At 37.4% G+C, this 20,187-nt stretch overlaps 1 protein-coding gene across 1 annotated transcript in view; it reads left to right on the forward strand.

The window, feature by feature from the left end:
* Positions 1-947: 947 nt before the first annotated feature.
* The window catches only part of LOC100676989 (ryanodine receptor 2), a 362,795-nt gene continuing 343,555 nt past the window's right edge, over positions 948-20,187 (forward strand). Inside the window, exons 1-3 of the mRNA XM_064276716.1 lie at positions 948-1,338; positions 8,863-9,046; positions 11,249-11,384. Of these exons, the coding sequence (XP_064132786.1) occupies positions 1,223-1,338; positions 8,863-9,046; positions 11,249-11,384 (436 nt within the window). The 5' untranslated portion in view covers positions 948-1,222. The remainder of the gene's footprint in view (positions 1,339-8,862; positions 9,047-11,248; positions 11,385-20,187) is intronic.

The following is a 20,187-nucleotide window of genomic DNA, read 5'->3' on the forward strand; positions in this document are numbered from 1 at the left end:
TCCTTATATTGCTTTCTAGATAGTTTATCATTTTAGATCTGATTACGAAATTTAGTTCAGTACAACTGACTAAAAACACCAAAAACCTGTTGCCATCAAGCCAATTCTGACTCATACTGACCGTATAGGACAGAGTAGAACTGCCCCATATGGTTTCCAAAGAGTGCCTGGGGGATTCCAACAGCCCATCTTTTGGTTAGCAGCCATAGCTCTTAACCGCTTCGCCACCAGGGTTTTCACACCTGATTAGATATACTAAAATACCTTGCTTTAGATGTGGAGTGAAGGAAGCTAGACACAGAAGAGTACATACTTTTTGGATCCATTTATGTGTAGTACAAAATGGGCACGGCCAGTCTCTGCTATTGAAAGCCAGGTGAAGCTGGTGGTGAACCTTGTGGAGGACAGAGACAGGAAAGAATGACCCGGGGAGATTTGAAGGTACTGGAATGTTCTGTTTCTTGATGTGGGTGTTTGTTAAATGAGTGTTCACTTTGTGACATTCATTGACCTATACATTTACAATTTTTGGTCTTATCTGTCCAAATATTTCACTTTAACAGAAGGTTCAAAAAATGAAATACGTAAGAAAGGACTAATAAAATGAAAACGTAATTTTTAGAAGTTAGAAGCCGTAAAAGCATTATTTTTGTACTTATTGATCAACCAGTCTATGGTAGGAGCTACCGCGTAACTAACTTGCAGTTAAATGTAATGTTTTCCTTCACTGCTTTGTTCAGAGATTCACTTAGGCTGTGAATCAGTCACTGAATGTAGATACATGAGGACACTCTGCTGTTTGTTTTGCTCAGCTCAGTACATTTATTGATTCATTAATCAAAACAAAATTTGATGAATATTTTGAATGACTGGTTTTTACAGGGACCCCTGCATATTATTTCACCTGCACATGCCAGCTTTTCGGTCCCCTCGAGCAATCTGTAGATTCTGTTTATTGTTATGACTCACTATTTTAAATACAAATCTTCTTAACTCTCTTTGGTTGATAGTGTCGTTCAAGCCTTCTGTAGCCTTACGGATTTTCTGTCTACTTGTTCTATTTATTATTGAGAGAAGGATATTGAATCTGTGACTATAAGTATGGAATTTTCTGTTTCTCAGTGCAATTCTATCACTTTTTCTTTATGTGTTTTGAAGTTCTGTTATGAGGTACATTATTAGGTGCAAATAATGGCATTATTTCTCTTTCTTACAGGCTATTATGCACCATGAAGGCCACATGGATGATGGCTTAAATTTATCTAGGTCTCAGCATGAAGAATCTCGTACAGCACGAGTAATTCGTAGCACAGTCTTCCTTTTCAATAGATTTATAAGGTTAGTTTTCTTTTGCTGTGGTGGTGATTTGACGTTTTATTTTCATTTCTTTATAGGATTTACAGAAAGACAATTTAGAAATATACTAGAGTGATAGTAATCAAAAGCATTATTACAATATGTAACATGATAAGTTTTATACTACCTGATAGGATCACAGAATAATCAGAAAGTGCTAGTTAGATGATTTTATGTCTTTTTTTTTAAAAGAAACTTAAAATCAACAGCATGTTTTTAGAAGACCTGTGTGTAACTTGCAGTTGATAGCTGCAGGGGTGAGAGTTATTCTATCGCATATCCTGGTGCTGGCCCTATTTAATTCATTATCACAATGAGGGCTATGAAACCTAGATACTTGGTGAGTTTTGAACTTATTAAAAATGAGATAGTATTTCTGTAATAGTTGAAATAATTACATACCTAGAGTCTAAACCAAACTTATGGACAAAGTGCTTTCTGGTAACATTGTACCAACTTACATTCTGACTTTTGAAGGGTATCATTTATCTTTAAGCTTTACCAGTTGGTGAGGGAGGTGTGCTTTGTTTTAATTTGAGAATTGGGAGAATATATTTCATATTTGTTGACCGTATTTAATTTTTCTTTTGTAATTTACTGTATTATTTGTCCATATTTCTATTAGGTTGTTATGAGCTTTTGCTATGGTAAAACCAAAAAACAAATCCATTGCCGTCAAGTCGATTCTGACTCGTAACGACCCTAAAGGACAGAGTAGAACTGCCCCATAGAGTTTCCAAGGAGCGCCTGGTGGATTCAAACTGCTCACCTTTTGGTTAGCAGTGATAGCTCTTACCCACAATGCCACGAGGGGTTCCTTTGCTATATTGGAGATATTAATTCTTTCCTTCATATGTATGTTCCAGATATTTACCCCAGTTATTGGTTTGGAAAGAATTTTAGTGTGTTTTTTCATAGTAGTCAAATCAATAAATTATTTTTGGCTTTACACTATAAAAAGATGTTCCCCACCCAATATTATATAAATATTCATCTTTTTTTCCTGCTTCTTTTATAAACCATCCCACTGTGTGTGCGTGTCTGTGTGTGTGTGCACATGCACATTTACATATGTGTGTAACCAATGAATGTGCGTGGGTTTTGGCCTCATCACGTTCTTAGTGTTTATTCCCTTCCCCTGCCCCAAAGCTTCTAAACCCTATGCCTCAGCAGATAAAGTCAGGCTTAGACACGGAGTAAGCATCAGGTTTTTATATTGAATTTATTACTTGTATTACTTTTGAGTATTACTTGTATTTATTGTCTTATTTTATGTAGCATCTATTACTTGTACTTATTACTTATAAGAAATAAACCTTATTACATTTCAATCCGGTATAAAATCAGTGATGTCAAAAAGTAGTATTGAAAATTATAACATTTTAGAATTAAACTTAGTATATTCCATCTTGTTCTTTCCACTAGTTCTTATTTACTCCAGCCAATCAGTTCTATGATAGGAACTGAGAAAAACAATGAAAAGTCTTTAAAATTACCATTTTCTAACTCCATCAGTACTGACTTCTTCAAATATGAGAAATAAGTTTTTATTATAATGTGACTTCTGTAGCGTTTTCCATGATGCTACAGATTCCATTCGGTAAGCAATATCCAACTTACTACCAGAAGAAAAACTTATTTGTTTTTAAAATTAATTTGTCAAGAAGACAACATTCAATTTTAGACTTAATGGAGCGATGGGGTAGCATTTGTTACATTTTATATAAATACAAAATTCGTCTTGGACGTAATTCGCTTGAGCACCTTTGCTCCTTGCTCAACTAGACTCAACTGTTAAAAAAACAAATAGTGCGTGATTTGGAAGATTAATTTTAAAATTCAGCAATTGCTTATCTGATTAGATAGAGAACTAAACATGAGAAGTTTATATTCTTCAGTAAAATGCTGAATGATATATTTACTGCTTCATTAAATCTTTAAAATCAATTTTCATTGGCCTATTTGGATAAAATGCATTCATTTATACCTATCATGGTAAAATAGGCTGGCTGTATTAGTCCGTATTTAACTAGAAAAAGATCATCTGACTCCCACTCTGATCTTTATTATTCCTTTTCTTCTGCTTGCCTTGGGTTTAATTTGCTCTTCTTTTTCAAGTTTCATAAGGTAAAGGCTGATGTCATTGAGACCTTTCTTTTCTAATATAGGTATTTAATGCTATAAATTTCTGTGTAAACGGTGCTTTAGTGGCATCCCACACATTTTGATATGCTGTGTTTTAATTTTGCTTTTGATCATTTCTTTGACTAATGGCTTATTTAGCTGCTGAATAGTTGGGGATTTTCAAGATGCCTTCCTGTCACTTATTTCTAATCTAATGCCGCTGTGGTCGGAAAACCTACTTGGTTAGATTGAATGTGTTTAAATTTATTGAGAATTGTTTTATGGCCCAGAATATATTCTTAGTGAATGATCTGTGTGTACTTGAAAAGAATGTGCACCCTTTTCTTGTTGAGTGGAAAGTTCTGTAAATGTCAGTTCCACCTAATTGGATGATAGTGTTGTTCAAGTCTTCTATATCCTTACTGATTTTCTGTCTACTTGTTCTCTTCATCATTGAGAGAAGAATTTTTCTGTTTTTCCTTGCAGTTCTATCACTTTTTCTTTATGTATTTTGAAGTTCTGTTACTAGGTGCAGAAGCATTTGGGATTATGTCCTTTTGGTAAATTGACCTCTTTATCATTATAAAGTGTCCTTCTTTATCTGTGGTATTAAAAATTTTATTTTATGATGTCTACTTTGTATGATCTTACTATAACCACTACACCTCTCTTTTGATTCATGTTAGCATATGTCTTTTTAAATTCTTTTTTTTTTTAACCCATTTGTGGGTTTATATTTAAAATGCATTTCTTTTAGGCAATATATAGTTGGGTCTTGCTTTTTTTGTATCCAATCTGACGATCACTGCCTTTTAGTTGTGATGTTTAGAAGATTTACATTCATGTGTTTATTAATATGGCCAGGTTTATGTCCATTACCTTGCTACTTGTTCTGTATTGTCTCATCTATCTTTGTTCTTTTTCCCTCATTTTCTGCCTTCTGTTGGATTAGTTGAGTATTTTCTGTAATTCCATTTTATCTCTCTTGCTGGCTTATTAGCTATAACTTATTTGACATTTTAGTGGTTGCTTTTTGAGTTTATACATACATATTTAATGTATCACAGTTCACCTTCAAGTGATATTTTATCCTTTTATGTGTTCTGCTCTATGGCCAGTGCAGAAGTATACTTCCTTCCTAGTCTTTCTGTTGTTTTTGTCATACATTTTACTTTTATATACGTTATAAAGCCCAGACTACATTTTTATTATTTTTGTTTAGTCAGTTAGTTTTTGAAGAAATTTAAGTAATAATAAAAAACTTTTTGTATATTTGCACATGTAGTTATCACTTCTGGTGCTCTTTATTCATTTATGAAGATCCATATTTCCTTCTATCTGAAAGACTTCTTGCAACATTTCATGTATTTCAGGTCTGCTGGTGATGAACTCTTTTGGGTTTAGTATTTCTGAAAGAGATTATTTTTTCCTTCACTTGGAGTGATATTTTTGCTGGATATAAAATTTTAGGTTGACAGGTTTTTGTTTGTCCTTTTTTGGCTGATTAATTTTTCTCCTTATTGTTGATTACATTTTCAAGCTTCTTAACATGCCTGGACAGTTTTGTTTAGTTGCCAGACATTGTGAATTTTACCTTGGTGGGTGCTAGATATTTTTGTATTCCTATAAATCTTTTTTTTAGCTTTTCTGGGATACGGTTAAATTACTTAGAAACAGTTTGATTCTTTTAGATATTGCTTTTAGGATATTTTTGGGTGAGACCAGAGCAATGTTTGGTCTAGGGCTAATTGTTCTCCACTGTTGTTCTCTACCCAGTGCCCCATGAATTATGAGATTTTCCAGTCTGACTGGTGGAAACAGTTACCATTTCAGGTGCTGCGTGAGGGTTAGCTACTGTTCTCTCTAATCCTTTTAGGTAGCTTATCCCAGCTCTGGTAGTTTCCTCACATGCACAAATGATCTGTACTCTGTGGAAGATTTGAGGGGGACCCTCTGTAGGTCTCCAAGAGTTCTCTCTTGTGGAACTCTCTCCTCTCTCATATTGTGTTCTGTGAACTTAAGCAACTTGGTTTCCTCAGACTCTCAGCTCTGCCATCTCAACTCAGAGATCTTGCTGTGCCATATCGGGGTTCTTCTACCTGCCCTGTGGTCTAGAAGCTCTCCCAAGGCAGTAAACTGCAACAGTTGCAGAATTCACTTTGTTTGTTTTTCATCTCTCAGGAATTTCTGTCCTTTATTGCTTCCTATTCAGTATATCCAATATCTTAATTTTTTTTTTCTTGTATTTTGTCCGTTTTTGTTTTCTTTCAGTTGTTTCAGAAGGGAGAATAAACCCAGTCCATTACTTCATCTTGATGAGAATCAACTCAAATCTAGCTGATTTATGCAGTACTTCAAAGTTCTATATTTCCCCTGGTAAATGTGGTCTACAGTCTCTTTGCTAATTCTGCACTGATATTTTTTTCTCCTCTGTAGATTTCCTCCTCTTTACAAACTCATCACAAATATGCCATCTTTTTTGAGTTATTTACTTTTAAGAGAGTCTCTCTACCCTGTGACCATCTAGCAAATGCCATGAATGAACAAAATAAGTTTGTTTTCTTGTCTTACACCGTCACCACACACACACAAAAATCCATTACCATCAAGTCGATTCCGATTCATGGTGATCCCATGTGTTTCTAAGGAGAACTGCTCCATAGGGTTTTCTTCGCTGTAATCTTTAAGAAAGCAGATCACCAGATTTTTCTTCTGTGGGGCTGCTGGGTGGGTTCAAACCACTGAACTGTAGGTTAGTAGTCAAGCTCAAACCTTTTGTGCCATCCAGGGACCTTGTCTTACACCTAACTGAACCTGAAGAAAAAAAACACAAACCAAATCCACTGCCGTTGAGTCGATTGCAACTCATAGCGACCCTATAGGACGGACTAGAACAGCCCTACAGGGTTTCCAAGGAGCTCCTAGTGGATTTGAAATGCCGACCTTTTGGTTAGCAGCCAAACTCTTAACTAGTATGCCACCAGGGCTTCCAACTGACCTTAAGTACATATTAATTTTCAAAAATTAAAACTTTAGTGAAGGTTTGTTTTTTTCTCAATTCTAATACTTTTTCTTTCCAGAATATTTACCTTATATTATTTAACTCCATAAGTCATATTTGTATGTATACATAATTAAGATGCTCCAGTTTTTAAAGCTGTATATGTGCATGTTACATTTGTAGTGCTTATATCTATTTTTTGTTTTTGTTTGTGAAGACAGAGTGTCACAATCCATCTTTTTTTTTTTTTAACTTTAACTGCATTATTTTAATGTAATTGAGTTTTATGTGTATGTTCACTAGCATTACAGAAATGTTGCTGTTGTTAGCTGCTGTGCAGTCAATTCTGACTAATGGCATTCTGGATTTATCAACTCTTTAATGTATTTCAGAAACTCTGAGAAGTTTTACAAAATTAGTTAACAGTGTTAAGGGTATATTCTTTTATGTAAAATATATTGATCCTTCTGTCACATTCATGGCGGCATCAGAAGTCTTTAAAATCTCAATGTCTTTATAATGTTTGCATTCATGTGTTTTTCAGAAAAAAATGATTTTTAACTCTATTTTATTAATGCAAATCTATGTGTTATTAAAGAGCCTCATTAAAAAAAAAAACCTATACTCAGGCTTCCCTTTTTCTTCTCTTAAAGTGAAAGAATCATTTGTTTATTCATTTGTATTTTACTAATACGGTTTGTTTTCTGACTCTTTTTCTAGCTCTGTCCCTGGTCAGGGTGGTGGTGGTGTGTGTATAGGGGAGCGGGTTCTATTTGTGTATTGAAATAAATTAAATATAAAGCCTCTCTTTTTCATAAGTGTTTTAATAAATGTATTCTTGAAGTGAGTGGAAAAAGGGAGAACTCTGTGTTTATCAGTTAGCAATATAGTTCAATCTTTAAATTACAAAATGTAGAGATAAAAATCTTGCCTTTAATTTTTGTTCTGACACGGTATGAAAATACCACCGTAGATTTTTTTTCCCCCAATTATACTTTCTTTATTATTTTATCCTTGATAAATTAAGATGATAAACATCTTTATAGTAGATGGAAGCTCTAAAAGTTAGCATAATTAATAATTTTAGAATTTTAGATAGCATTTTTCTGATAAGACTGTCGCTAACAAAATACTCTTGAAAATAATCGAATGGTCACTTATTTTCCTTTAGTTTTGGAAATGTAGATATTATATGTGAATCACTTTTAAGTTCCATTCGCTTTAGTATTATGAGTTTTGAATTTGACTTTGTTACAATTTTTTTTATGATTTAATGAGTTAATGGGATAGAATGTTTAGAAAAGAAATATTTTATCCAATATGAATTATTTTAAAAGAGAAGAAGTAATTTTATTCTGAAAAGTCATTTCTGTTGCGTTTTGGGCATAGAAAAACTTGTAGAGGTGATGAAACCGTTGGAGAAATTCCAGGTAAAAAGTTTAGAATAGTTATTCAGTTTTACCATTTCTACTATTTGGTAAGTCTGAAGTCAAATATTGTAAAATTACTTGACAATATTTGTTGATTTTTTTAATGATATTTTTGAGTATCATAAATTTTAAAGCCAAACTAATTTTCATTAGTAAAGCTTTTATTATTTTTTTAAGATGTAAATTCCAGTGTAGTCAGATAATTAGCCAGAAATACTTCCTTGGAATAAAATGCTGCCATATAATTTTACTTATGCAGAGAACAGCAAAGGAATTGTAATAGTTTTATGCATTAAATTTTGTGATGACTAGTATTATTATATCAACTGTAGTATAGGCCTTCTCCCATTTTTTATTGTGTCTTTTTTGTTTTTTTGGAAACCCTTGTGGCGTAGTGGTTAAGAGCTATGGCTGCTGACCAAAAGGTTGGCAGGTCGAATCCACCAGGATGCTCCTTGGAAACCCCATGGGCAGTTCTACTCTGTCTTGTAGGATCACTATGAGTTGGAATTGACTGGATAGCAATGGATTTTTTTTTTTTTTTTTTGTATACATGATATAAGTAAGGGTGCTTAGGTGGCAGAAATGGATTGGATTGGACTACTAACCTAAAGGTTGATGGTTCGAACCCCACCAGTGGTACCACAGAAGAAAGGCCTGGCAGTCTGCTCCTGTAAAGATCACTGCCAAAAAAATCCTATGGAATAGATCTATTCTGTAATATCTGGTCACCATGAGTCAGAATCAACTCGACAGCAATGGATTTGATTTTGGTTTGTACATGGCATCGTACAGAATTTCTGGTACAAATAAATTCATTATTGCTGTTTATATGCTCCTTTTACAGTGGTATAGGGAGAAAGGTTAAAGTTCTGCCATCACCTTGAAGCTAAAAAACAGTCATGAAATTGTGTATCACTGATGTAGAGAAATGTTTACAATTTATTTTAGGGGCCTTGATGCTCTCAGCAAGAAGGTGAAGGCTTCCAGCGTGGACTTGCCTATAGAGTCTGTAAGTCTCAGTCTGCAGGATCTGATTGGCTACTTCCACCCACCGGATGAGCATTTAGAACACGAAGACAAGCAGAACAGACTCCGTGCTCTGAAGAACCGACAGAATCTCTTCCAGGAAGAGGTGAGTTCCCATCAACGCCCAAGTCTTTTCTGTTTTTCTCTGAGACTGTCACTTCATCATGGCGAAAATTCCTCATCTATTTTGCCTTTGCATTTTGGCGTACAGAGAAGCAGGCATACTACTGCATAGGAGAAATAGTCTTTGGACAAATCTTGCAATTATTTTTATTTCTCTTATCACAGATTATTAATTTTAAAAGATGAAACTCTTCACTCCCCTGGCAAGGAACATCTAATGTGACTGCCTGCTCAACCCTTATGCCAGTCATTCCTAAGCACTTTAGTTGACTTCATGTTGGCTACGTACATATAGAATCTTAAAAGGGCTGAATGAATAAAGGTTTCAGAAAGCATCAGGGCTTTCATACTGTTCCTCAGGTTCTTTGTGGCTCCTTGGAAGATGGTTAGCATCTACCAGAGAGTTTTGTGTTGGGGATGGAAGCTGCCTAGGAGGGGGCCACCCTTGGGAGCAGCGCCACAGCCTTCCTTCTTTGACGGGGCAACCCTACATTGTCCTTTTGCAAATATTAAGTTCCTGTGCATGATTTTATTTCACCAAAAGTTCCATTGCCAAAAAGAGCTTGAGTTCCCTATTTATGCACACGGTACTGGAAAGACCAAGTGACTTATCTAATGTCCTCATGGTAGTGTTAGAACCAATACCATATCAAGAGTTTCAATGGGAGGATGCCAGGGCTGATGGCAAACCAGGCTAGCTCAGCAAGTGTTCCATTCTTTTCAGCACTCCTTGTATGTCAGTGAAGCCCTGGTGGTGCAGTGGTTAAGAGCTATAGCTGCTAACCAAAATGTCGGCAGTTCAAACCTACCAGCCACTCCTTGGAAACCCTATGGGGCAGTTCTGTCCTGCCTGATAGGGTCACTATAAATCGGAATCAACTTGATAGTAATGGGTTGTATGTGAGTAATGAATATTCCTGAGTCAGAGTATCTTTGTCACAGTAGCTAATAAAAAAGTTTAGATGATATTGCTGAGTTCCCACATTCTGCACATCTATGTTCTTCTAGTTTTAAAACAAAAATCGTTTGCCATTGAGTTGATTTCAAGTTATGGTGACCCCGTGTTCATCAGAGTAGAACTGTGCTACATAGGGTTTTTAGTGGCTACTTTTCGGAAGCAGATCACCAGACCTTTTTTTCTGAGGTGCCTCTGGGTGAACTTGAACGTCCAACCATTAGGTTAGCACCCAAGCGTGTTAACCATTTGTACCACCCAGGGACTCCTCTAGCTTTAAAGTTGTTTTGTATTTCTCATCAGAAACCTTTGACTATGGCATTAATTTTTGAGGTTATTTTCACTGTGTACGCAAAGAAATTACTTACCTCTGACCACACTGGCATGAAACAAGAGAAACGTCAGCCTAAGCCAACAATGACAATGTGAAGTAGTTTATGGCAGATTTCTCTTTTCATGTATGTTGATTTCTTAGACTACTGCATTTATTTATTACTTGAAAATGTAAAACCAAACATACAGATGTCAAGATGTACAATATTGATTTGAGCTAGTTTTTTTTTTTTTTTTTCCCTCTTGTAAGACAATCTGGATGTGGAACTAGAAATGCCATTAGGTTCATGGTGCTCTTTAAATTTTCTGTGTGAAACAAGTTAATTTGATCAGTCAACTTTTTATAGCTCTTTCTTTCATGTGCTTTGCCCCACTTGACAATCTTGTTCTAGCAATAGTAATAAAAGCGTAAGTTCAAATTTAGACCCCATCTTTCAGAGTTCTATATTGAGTGTGTTTTTGAATTTGTTTAAAGGTGTCTTCTCTGGAATTTTGCTTTATTTAATTTACAATATCTTCAATTTACTGCTGCTAATACTACCGAGCCTAAGGATTAGGATCTCTTTTCATGCTTAAGATATAATACCATTATGGTTGATTCATTTCATAGAGTACTAAAACTTGTAAATATAAGTATAAAATATGCATTTATATATTGTCCTTCTGCTCCTGATTAACTGAGAGTGGCATTGAAGTTTAAAATCTACGTGAATTATTTGAAGAGTATTTTATTTGACAAGTGTGTTTCTTCCTGTCCTTTGAATAAACTGTCAATTTTCTTTATGATAGACAGACTTAATTAAAGCCAGACTTCATTTTTTAAGTCAAATTGGCATTTTTTTTTTCTCTGTAAGCAGAATTATAGTTTCTGATGCTGAGTTTTCTTTTACCTTCCAGGGAATGATCAACCTTGTACTTGAGTGCATAGACCGGCTGCATGTTTACAGTAGCGCGGCTCACTTTGCCGATGTTGCTGGGAGGGAAGCAGGAGAATCTTGGAAATCAATTCTAAATTCTCTGTACGAATTGCTCGGTAAGACATACATGATCGAGTTTTCAAGGCAACTGAGTTATGTCTACTTAGAAGGATCACATAACAGTTACAGCAATTTTATAATAAGCTTTCTATTTGAGGCTTTCAGCTTTTAACTTTAGCTGGACTAAATCCAATGATGTTTAATATTTAAATCCATCTCCCAGTGGGAAGCAACCAGAACAGTAGACTTTCCTTTGGTTAAGGAAGGAGAGTCATCTAAGGTCAGTTTTTGCTGCTTAAGGCCGCTAGTGGGTGCATGTTAAGTATTTCCCTTTTGGCTCTGGAGTTAGTTCTACAAGAGCCCCCTTTCTTCCTCACCGTCCCATCTTTCCAGAGATTTCCTCCAATCTCCTTCTCTGGTCTTTATGACAGACATTTGGCAACGTCTACGTATTCTTTACATATTTCAAGCACAACTTGCTATGGTTATACTGCATGGTACTAAACCGTGCAAATATAAGTAGGAAGTATGTATTTTCATATTGGCTCTATGCAAATGTTGGTTCTCATGATTTTTGGTCTAATGTATTGCAGTTAGCCTGCAATTAAAGAGGGACAGTTTATGACTCACAGCAGTAGCAGTAGGCAGAGCATCGGTATTGTTCGTGCTGGAGCCCCACTTCTCAGAGAACAATGCTAAGGGGGCAGATGACAGCTGGCATGCGGTGAGGTGTTACAGGAGAGGGCCCTGAGCCTAGGGAGCCCGAATGTATTACCCTGGACAGTAAGCAGACCTGCCCTTTGGTCTGAAGGGAGGCACTGTCTTTTGTCCAAGGTGGTTTGCTCCAAACATCCTTGAAAAGGTTGTCTGGAACAAAGGCTTCCAGTGCCTCACTGCAAAACGTTCAAAAACACAGAAACCCATGGAGAATTGTCTCTGTCTGAACTCCAGCCCTCACCTGCAAAATCCTACATTCATCCGCTTCCATTTTAGAAAATTCCCCATCGCTTTAGAAGGTAAAGTCAAATTGCTTAGCCTGGTATATAAGGCCTCAGCTACCCTTTCAGCCTCATCTTTACCCAGTTCCCTTTCTCCTAGCCTTTCCTCTTGCCATACCCCAGTCTTCTGAATATCGCATATACAGTCACACCTCTGTGACATTTTTTTAACCACACCTTTTCCTGCTTGATAAATTCCTATACGTCCTTCAAGACCAGTTCACCTGCCACCATTTTTTGAAATTATTCTCGACGTTTCTGCCAAATTTCAAGCAGAATCAAAGGCTTCCTTCTCTGTCCTTCCTTGGCACTTATTATCTACCTGTATTATAGGGTCGCTATGAGTTGGAATCGACTCATAGCGACCCTATAATACAGGTAGATAATAAGTGCCGAGAAAGAAGCCTTTATGAGTTGGAATCGACTCGACGGCAACGGGATTATAGCAGTAATCACATTACTCCTTTGGTTGTATATGTGGCTGTGATCTCAAGAGCAAGAATTGAACCTTTCTGACTTGTGTATCTCTGTCACTTAACTTAATGTCTAGCACAGAGTAGGTACTCAATGAATGTTTACTAATTAAGCAATCGAGTCCTTATAAAATAGGAAAGTATACCTAAATATACCAAAGAAAAAAACCAAACCAGTGCTGTCGAGTCGATTCCGACTCATAGCGACCCTAGAGGACAGAGTAGAACTGCCCCATAGAGTTTCCAAGGAGCGCCTGGCAGATTCAAACTGCCAACCCTTTGGTTAGCAGCTGTAGCACTTAACCACTACACCACCAGGGTTTCCTACCTAAATGTATAGAAAAGATATATCAATGTATTTTTATGTGAAAAAATGAAGAGTAGGCAAAATATTTGAAAATTCTCTATAAATGAACATCATTAAAATCTATAAAGTCATAATACTATTCGGCAAAGAAAACTCTGGTACCCACTAGAATTTTTAATATGTTTCCATTATATCAGGCTATTTGATAGGCCGTTAAACCTAATGCATGCAGTTTGGTATTAACAGACAAGATGCATTATGCCAAAAGTAGGATTTGGCTGGCATTTCTTTGAACAGGACTGGGGACATTGTCTTAGGCTGGATTCTCTAGAGAAGCAAAACCAGTAAAGCATATAAATATCTATACTGAGAGATTTATATATAGGAAGTGGCTCACATTGTCGTAGAGGTTGGAATGTCCCAAATCTGCGGGTCAGGCTAGAGACTTCTCCCAATTCACGTAGTCACAGGGGCTGGTGAACTCAAGACCAGTTGGTCAGACAGTAGGGCTCTTGTTTACAGGCTGCATTGTGAAGCCCAACAAATCCCAAGATTGCTAGGCAAGGCAGCAGGTGAGCTGCTAGCCCAAGTCCTAAGAACCGGGGGTCAAATGAACAGGAGCCAGCTGCAGGATCTAGAACAAGCAAATTCGCTTGAGCCTTGCCAGAAAGTCCACTTATATTTCATGCAGGCCACAGCCCCAAGGAAACTCCTTTATAGCTGATTGGCTATTCACAGCAGATTCCATCATGGAGATGATCACATTATATCAAATCTTCATGGAAGTGATCACATCATACCCAGTGCCATCGAGTCAATTCCGGCTCATAGCGACCCTATAGGACAGAGTAGAACTACCCCATAGAGTTTCCAAGGAGCATCTGGTGGATTCAAACTGCCGACCCTTTTGTTAGCAGACATAACACTTGAATGCTAAACTACATTGTAACTGCCAAATAACTGAGAATCATGGCCCAGCCAAGTTGACACACAACTTCAATGATCACAGACATTGATGCTATTTATAGTAATCTGGATTCACTATTTTACCCATAGCAATCATCAGGATAAAGATTTTATGACACCAAAATTCTTAAGAATGTATTTCTTTGCAAAATGCATTATAAATAAACACTGTATTTCTGAATATAGTTGTTAGCTGCCATTGAGTTGGCCCCCAAATTATGGTAGCCCCTTGCACAATGGAATGAAATACTACCCAGTCCTGTGCCATCCCCATGATTAGTTGCAGATTGTACTGTTGTGATTCATAGGGTTTTCATTGGCTGATTTTCTGAAATACGTTGCCAGGCCTTTCTTTCTAGTCCATCTTAGTCTGGAAGCTCTGCTGAAACCTGTTTAGCATCATAGCAACATGAAAACCTCCAGCGACAGGTGGGTGGTAGCTGTGCATCAGGTGCATCTGCCAGGAATCACACCCAGGTCTCTCATGGGGAAGGCAAGAATTCTACCATTGAACCACCAATGCCCTCCTGAATACAGACTGTAGTATAGTAGTGTTTTCTACATTACATTTTGTTAAATTCTTCACCAGATTAATTCCTGTGACAAACTAGATGCTTAGGTAAGGGAGTGCATCATCAGTGTGTGTTTGAGGGTAGAAAGGGTGTGTACATAAAGAATATTTTTGTTTTAGGTTAAATGAATAATTTCTATTACAAGGATCAGCACAAAGCTGATTCCTATAAGGCAGAGGTTAAAGATGTCCCAAATGTCCAACTTTTCCAAGCTGTTGTACCACTGGATCGTCTCTTAACATCAACTACTCCCTCTTCCCTCAGTAGTCTCCCTCCTGTCTTTGAGTTCTCTAATTTGCTGCAGTGTCTCACAGAACTTACATACCGTATAAAGGAAATGGCTCACTCAGTTTTGGAGGCTGGCAAGTCCCAAATTTGTGGATCAGGCTTAGGCTTCTCACAAACCACGTGGGTGAAGAAGCTGATGAACACAAACGGCAGTTCAAACCACAGGCTGCTGGCTCACAAGGCTGTGGGAGCTGGCAAATCAGATCACACAATGAGCTGCCAGCCCAAGGGGCTGGGAGGCCAGTGAATCCCTAAATTGGCAGGTCAGACAGCAGGCCTCTGGCAAAGTCAGTTGATCACAAACTGGACACATGATCTTAATGCAAAGAGAGAGAGAGAGCCTCGCCAGGACACAGACATATATCTTAAATGCAGGCCACACCCCAGGAAAGGACGTAACTTTAGTAAGAGTGGAGCTTATGTCACTCCTTCCTGCAAGGCTGGACCCAAGACACACCTTACATCAATCTTGCCTCATTAACATGTAGGGGTCAGCATCCACAATACATAAAATGAAAGTCACAATACGGGGAATCATGGCATAGCCCAGCTGACACATAAACTCAACCATCACAGGTTCCATATACCTTATTTGCATAGTTCTACTGATTCATTGTGTGTGAATCACAAAGACCATGGCTAGAAGGGCCATATGAAGTAATTCATTGCACGGCATAGGTAAATCTAGATAATAGGCATCTTGTGTTTTCACAGCTACTCTATCCATGGTCTCTGTTAGTTGGTCCCTTTAACATGTCCATATACCCATATATATCCATGAGTGATAAAAATGTATGAAGAGAATTAGAATAACTTTTCTATAATCGTAAAAAAGTCAAGTCCAGTAAAGACAGTGCTTCATTTTTACCCTTCCAAGTGACTTATCCCTCATGCCTGTGCTCCATTTAGCTCCACAAAGTTATTTGGGCATTACATTTCATTGTTGCAGAATTGATTGAAGGAGCAATAATATGTTCTATGAAATACTGAAAAATCTGATGATTGCGGTACAACTTTTCATTATAATTAGTTTTTTTTGTTTGATTTTCAATTGGAATACAGCTAGAGATATGATTTTGAAATGCTTTACCTTCTCAAGCAGAAGGGAAGAAGCAGTTGTAGGTTGAATGATATATCTATTAGGATGTGTTCAACTGGAAATAACAGAATGCTTAAACTCAATCTGGTTTAAACAATTGTTGTATGCTGTCGAGTCGACTCTGACTCATGGTGACCCTGTATGACAGAATACAAATAGGGTTTCCTGGGCTGTAATCTTTACAGGAGTGGATCGCCAAGCCTTTTCTCCTCCAGAGTCACTGGATGGGCTCAAACCTCTGACCTTTCCGCTAACACCTGAGGGCTTAACCATTGCGCCACCAGGGCTCCTTGGCTTAAACGATAGAGGCGATTTATTGACTTGCGCAACTAGCAGTCTATTGGTGGATTTGACTTAATTGTTAGATCATATACCATCATATTCGACTCGATGGCACTGGGTTCTGGGTATACCGTCAAGCACAGGTTTCTCTACGTCTTTGCTCTGACTCCCACTGGACCAGCTTCCTCCAATGCTGGCTTCCCTGTACGACCTTGGTTGGCTGCTGTCAACTCCTGGTGCTACATGCCTCCTTCTGGCACACAGGAAGTGAAAGAGGGATGCTCCTGGAAATGATCTCCTAAGAGCTGTTGTTGGCTGCTGTCGAGCAGGGTTTAGCTCAAGGTACCCCCGTGCACAATGGAACAAAGCATTGCCCTGTCCTACGCCATTTCCATGATTGATTGTGGACTGGATTTTTATGATCCCTAGGGTTTTTTATTGACTGATTTTTGGAAGTAAAGAGGATATTATTTTCTAAAACCTCTTGCCGTACCAGCCTTTACATCTTATCAGTCCAAACTGTGTGGCCTTTCCCGAATCAGTCACTCTGGCAAGAGAGATGGGAATTTCACCAACACTAGCTTTGACTGCTCAAGGATTCCCTTCTTAAATTGGAGTCAAGCCCGTGGACTGCTTGGCAGCCACACAGAGGGGGAACTGCAATGCTCATTACAGATGTTAACTCATGTAGTTTATTTATCCGAGAGGCTGTGGACTAAATTCTAATCAGAGTGCTTTTATCTCCTACCTAGCACCATGCTTAAACATAGTAGGCATCCAGTGGATATTCAATGCTATAATTATTTAATAAGTACATTGTAGAGATTCATATTGAGGTTAGATTTTCACTGGCAGGTTATATTTGGCCATCCATTTATTTTATTAAAAACCAGTAGACCTATTACTTCTCTTCCAATATGTCCTTTTCTTGAAAAACAAAAGCTTAACCTTGCATCCATAACCAATAGCCTTTGAGAAAATGACCCTTCTCCTTGCCTGTGAGGGTCTCAGAATCCCAGCGCTGCCACTTGTGTCACTTTGGGCAGATTACCAAATCTGTGCTCAGTTTCCTCATCTTCAAAGTGGGAGAAATAATAGCACCTACTCTTTAGAGCTGTTGTGCCAATTACACGAGTTAATATAAGGCACTTAGAAAAATGCCAGGCACAGAGTGAGTGACACATCTCCTGCCTGCTTCTCCCAGTGTCCTTTGGCATTTAGGTAGATTTGTCTCCGAGAGACACTTGGAGATTGGTCTGAATGTGTGAAAATCCCTAATTGTAAATTCCAGTATGGTCAGATAATTAGTCAGCAACATTTCCTTTGAATAAAATGCTGCCATACAATTTTACATATGCAGAGAGTAGGAATGTAATATTTCTGTGCATCAAGTCTTGTCATGACTAATAAGAATATTATTATATCAACTATAGTATAGGCCTTCTCCCATTTTTATTGTCTTTTGTGTTTTTTAATAATTTTTTTATTTTGAAATAATTTTAGATTTACAAACACTATGTTTTAAAGTTTTTTTTTCCCCAGACATTCATAGTTACAGGTTTAAAACTCAGAATATCAACAAATGAACATAGTATACCTAGAGAGTGTAATACAGTGTTATTAAAACTGAGGTAGATCTATAATTTGGAAAATTGTATGAAACAAACCTGACTGATTGCTATTCTTGTTAGTAAGGCAATCAATGGAATGGTGTTAAGTGAAAGAAGAGCAAGATGTCTAACGTATGTTTAGTAAGATTCTAACTGCATAAAAGTAAAAAAAAAATTTAGAGAGATAGGTTCTTGTACGCACATTGGTGTTTTCTGAAAACACTCACAGGAAACTGTTAGGTGGCTCCTTCTTGGGAGATGGATTGTACACTTTTCATTTTCTGTGTTATGCATTTATTCTTAACTTATTAACAAGTATGGAGGCCCTGATGGTACAGTGATTAAGAGCCCAGCTGCTAACCAAAAGGTCAGCAGTTCAAATCCACTAGCTGCTCCTTAGATATCCTTTGGGGCAGTTCTACTTTTTCCTGTAGGGTTGCTATGAGTTGGAATCTACCTGATGGGTTTGGTTTTGGGTTAACTAACATGCTTTACTATTATAATTGAAAAAAAGTGCTGAAAATATACGTCCAGTGCTAGACAATTAATGGTGAAAGCGAAAGTTAATATATTAATTCCCGTTGACTAAGAAAATAGAATATTTATATAACAGTGCAAGTAAAAAGAATCCTTCTAAAATATATGCATGGTAATTATAATGGTGGTTGTTTTGCGGAAGTAGAATTATGAGATTTTGTTTTTAAATGTTCCTTTGATGTCTCTTGATTTTGTATTCATTGTAATGAATAGCTATTGATCTTGTGATCAGAAAAAAAATGGGTAAAACCTTCTGTTGAATATTGACATGGAAAAGAATTCAGAATCATCTGCTGCCCGTAGTTTTCGCTGAAGTCAACACAATCATAAGATAGGTAGCCATGTAGAACTGTAGTTCGGCTGGAAAAGTCTCACATCTGCAGCAGTTATTGGGGCTCAATAAGATGCTTACATCTCACTGTCCTTCTTTACTAAGCTGTTGAGAAATTTGTTTCAAAACCTTTGACTCCAAGTTTAAGAGCCATTCCCATTCTGTTAAGAAGGTAGGCACTAAATTCTCTGTCGTGGTTGTATGAAATAAGCCTTTTTTTTTTTCTTTCCAGCATGTCTATTTAGCATGATTAGAAAAAGGATAGGGTAGGAATGACAATATATAACCATTGTAGCATCTGACATGAATATATTTAATATGTGTTTTATGTAAAGAATGACAGAAGTAGATTTATGAGCCTGCCATCTGGAAGACTTAAGGATCTTATAGACACCAATTTTCTTAGCTAGAGAGGCATTGCTGTGGCGTGCTTTCATACATCTTTTTCTGACATCCACACGATTAATCTGCAGGAGGCTTGTAAGCCACCGTGATTTTCTAAAGGTGTCTGAGAAATGGCTCTTCGGCAAGCTCTCTCTATGAATGCTCATTTTATGACGATGCGAAGTATGAAACAAGGAGGATAAATTGCTGCCCTTTTTAGTATGGCAGAATTTACCCATTTCGGAATCCTTAAAGACTTGCAAAGATGTAACAATTAGGGATTTTTGCACATCCAGGCCAATTTCCAAGTGTTTTAGGGAGGCAAATCTTCCTAAATGCCAAAGGACACTGGGAGAAAGCAAGCAAGAGATGGGCTTCAAACACACTCAATGTCAGATCTTGTGTAATTATGGATATTTCCTATCTTGTTCTCCAGGAAATCCTGGGAAGGCATTTTATAAACAAGACACATTATTTTACTAACTTGGTAATAATCTCATCTCTATGAAATTACAATGGCAGCCATACAGTATCAGGAACCACCCTTCTTATCGCTTCTAGATATGCTATTCAAGCAGCAAGAAATTGTGTTGTGAGTCGTAATGGCATAGTACCTAAGCACAAACTCTGCAATCAAACAGCCTGAGCTCAAATCTTGTCTAATTATTTGGGATCCTTGTGATCATGAACAACTTGTGTGTCTTCTTATGTTCTCCTTCGCAGGAAACCTGTTGTTTGCCTTTTGGTCAGGGTAGGAAGGAGGATATATAAGGAGATGAGGCAATTCTTTCTTAGCTATATGGAGGTCGAAACCCTGGTGGTGTAGTGGTTGAGTGCAGTTCGAAACCACCAGGTCCTCCTTGGAAACTGTAAGTGGCAGTTCTACTCTGTCCTATAGGGTCGCGATGAGTCGGAATCGATTCTCCGGCACCGGTTATGGAGGTCAATTCTTACTTGATTATGTGGCTTCATGCCCTCTGGCTTTGGCAAGAAGGTTAAATCTGACACCCCT

This window comes from Loxodonta africana, chromosome 25 (genome assembly GCF_030014295.1).
Source record: "Loxodonta africana isolate mLoxAfr1 chromosome 25, mLoxAfr1.hap2, whole genome shotgun sequence".
Lineage (NCBI taxonomy): Eukaryota > Metazoa > Chordata > Mammalia > Proboscidea > Elephantidae > Loxodonta > Loxodonta africana.